We start from the raw sequence: 2,479 nt of genomic DNA, 5'->3' as shown, positions 1-2,479 counted from the left end.
TCTTTCCCTGGAGATGCTGTGCTGCTGGGAAGAGCAGGCTGGAGGTTTTCAGGGAGCTGACCAGGTGCAATAAGCCAGCTTTATTTTGGCTAGATAAAATAAACATTCTTTCCCTGCCTTTCTGCCTGTAATGGGGGATAACTTCTTTTCTCTTGCTGTTTGTTGATATGCAAAAAAATGACAAGTGACTCTTCAGTGTGTTGGTACCTGGCGTGGACCCTGCACCAGTAACTCACTAGTCAATTGTTATCAAAGCTGAAGAGCTCTCAAGTGCATCCCTGCCAACAATAAAGTGCTCAGTCACTTTACTCTTCTGAAGCCTCTCAACTCTCTCTAGTAATCCAGTCCATCCACCTCAGCCTCGGCTGAAGCCTGCCTGCCCCACCTGGGGACGCTGGGCGCTGCGGTGGGTGCTGGGCTCTTGTCGTCACTGGCTTCTTGGAAACCAAAGCCGAGACTCGTCACTCCAGCAAACCCAGAACAGGCTCTTGGCCTCAGGAGTGTCTCCCCCTTGTGAATGAAAGAACTTTGATGGAGATTCCCAGCAGCGCTGACATGGGCAGGGTTTAGTTTTCATTCGGGAAGCACAGAGCCCTTCCTGGTTCAGCAATAGCTTTACTGGCAGACAACAAAGTCTACTACGACCCCGCTTCTTCCTACACTCCCCTCCTCTGGTTTGCTGGGCTCTGATGGAGCTTCCCAGTGCTGCAGGGACCCGGGCCTCTCCCGTCTCTCAGCGCCTTAGATGAGGAGGAGACTCTGTGAAACACAGGCTGAGTCTCACTGGAGTGTTTCTGCTTTCCTTAGTCCTTGCCTCACTAAATGCCTGCCCCACACCCCATCGCCTCCCGTTGCCAGCAGGGTCGCGTTGGGGGTTGGGGGCAGTGCTGCCCGAGGTCCCCGGTGTGGGAATGCAGGATTTCAGCGCCAGCGTGGCTGCTGCCAGCAGCAGTGAACACAGGCACAGCCATGCCCCCTGGACCAGCCCCCCATCCTACAGCAGCTGATCTGTATTTATACACACGACACTGCTGTCCTCTCCCTCAGCTCCGCAGCTCCCTTCACAGCACCAGACTGCAAGACAAGCACCCACCCTGCCCCGGCAGGACTGGGAACGTGCCTGCCATGGTACCAGATCCCAGCAGACACCTCACTGGGAGAGCAGCCTGCTGGTGTGTCCCACTCTGCCATAAAGGAATGCAGGAGACAGAACCCCAGGACTGCTTCCCCAGTTGGTGACCCAGAGTGACGATTTCAGCTCTGCTGCTTGGGCATGTCTGGAAGGGCTTTAATGACAGTCGGTATTAGCACTGCAGCTGTCACCAACCAGAAGAGGAATGGCTGTGTACCGGGAGTTGTCTTAGTCCCCACTTGGAAGTGGGGGCTGTTGTTTATGTGTTTTCCTCAATGTCACAATTTTGCTGTAAATAGCACCAGTGGAACATAATATAAACAAAGGGTTTTAGAAGGAAAACGATCATTGTGTCTGTTACATGAAGAAACAGGAGAAGAATAAAAGAAGAAAAAAATCACTTAAGTTAGAAGCCCTATTTAAGTATGGCAAAACTAACATGGCCTACTTAATAAACTATTAAGTCAAAATGCGATCAGATCAGCATTTAAAAAGTCTTTTATAAATATGCTGTCATTCAACAGTACCACTTACCAGACTCGTTGGATTAAAGGTGGCCCTGTGCTGTAAAGCAAGCTGAATTACGTAGACAAGTACGTGATCACAGTTGCCCCTTTTAGCTTTCAGATGTCTCTTATTTATGTAAATCCAGAAAGACTACTTCTATGTGTGACATCCTACAACAGCGTGTAAGAGAAATGCAACAAATGTACAAATGCACCCATCCACTTGCTCTGTGCATTGTGAGCACAGCATTCCCTAAAGGACAGCAGCAGTTCAAAGGCTTAGCCAGGAAAGCACCTGAAGGCATCTCGGTTGTTCACCAGTGCCCCAGTTTCCATTCTCCAAGTTGCACTCTTGGTGTCTGCAGCACCTGGAGTATATTCTTTTCATTTCTAAAGGTTACCAGTACAGCAATGTGCCCGAGTCTGTGCGTCAGAGCTGTCATTTCAAGCCATCTGCAACATGCTGCTGCTGCTGCTTATTTAAATGTTAACTTGTTCACTCCTCAAAACATGCAAGAATGGAGAGAGAGATCAGGAAACAACTATGTAGAGCTTTCTAAGGCCTTCCTTGTCCGCTTCCTCTCACAAGGCATGCAAGAGCACCTGATGAAAATTTAGTGGGGAAGAGGTCGATTAATTTCAGTTGCAGGTCCTGAACTTACCCTCCTTGTAAGTGACCAAATTGCTTTAGCTACTTTTTTTAATTTTTTTTTTTTTTCTCTTCAGTGGCGCCCTGGAAGCTTATGTTCAATCAGTAAGAACAAGAGAGGGAAAGGAGTTTGCGCCAGTCTATCCCATAATGGTTCAGCTGCTGCAGAAAGCGATGTCAACCCTCCCGTGA

General features: G+C 48.9%; 1 protein-coding gene across 1 annotated transcript in view; it reads left to right on the top strand.

Annotated features, from left to right (window-relative positions):
• Positions 1-2,479, top strand: part of COG5 (component of oligomeric golgi complex 5) — a gene marked incomplete at its 5' end in the record, with an annotated part of 44,230 nt that extends 41,751 nt beyond the window's left edge. Inside the window, one exon of the mRNA XM_010074477.1 lies at positions 2,365-2,479. Within this exon, the coding sequence (XP_010072779.1) occupies positions 2,365-2,479 (115 nt within the window). The remainder of the gene's footprint in view (positions 1-2,364) is intronic.

Source organism: Pterocles gutturalis, unplaced genomic scaffold (genome assembly GCF_000699245.1).
Source record: "Pterocles gutturalis isolate BGI_N339 unplaced genomic scaffold, ASM69924v1 scaffold22317, whole genome shotgun sequence".
Classification (NCBI taxonomy): domain Eukaryota; kingdom Metazoa; phylum Chordata; class Aves; order Pterocliformes; family Pteroclidae; genus Pterocles; species Pterocles gutturalis.
This window is presented reverse-complemented; position numbering and strand designations above follow the sequence as displayed.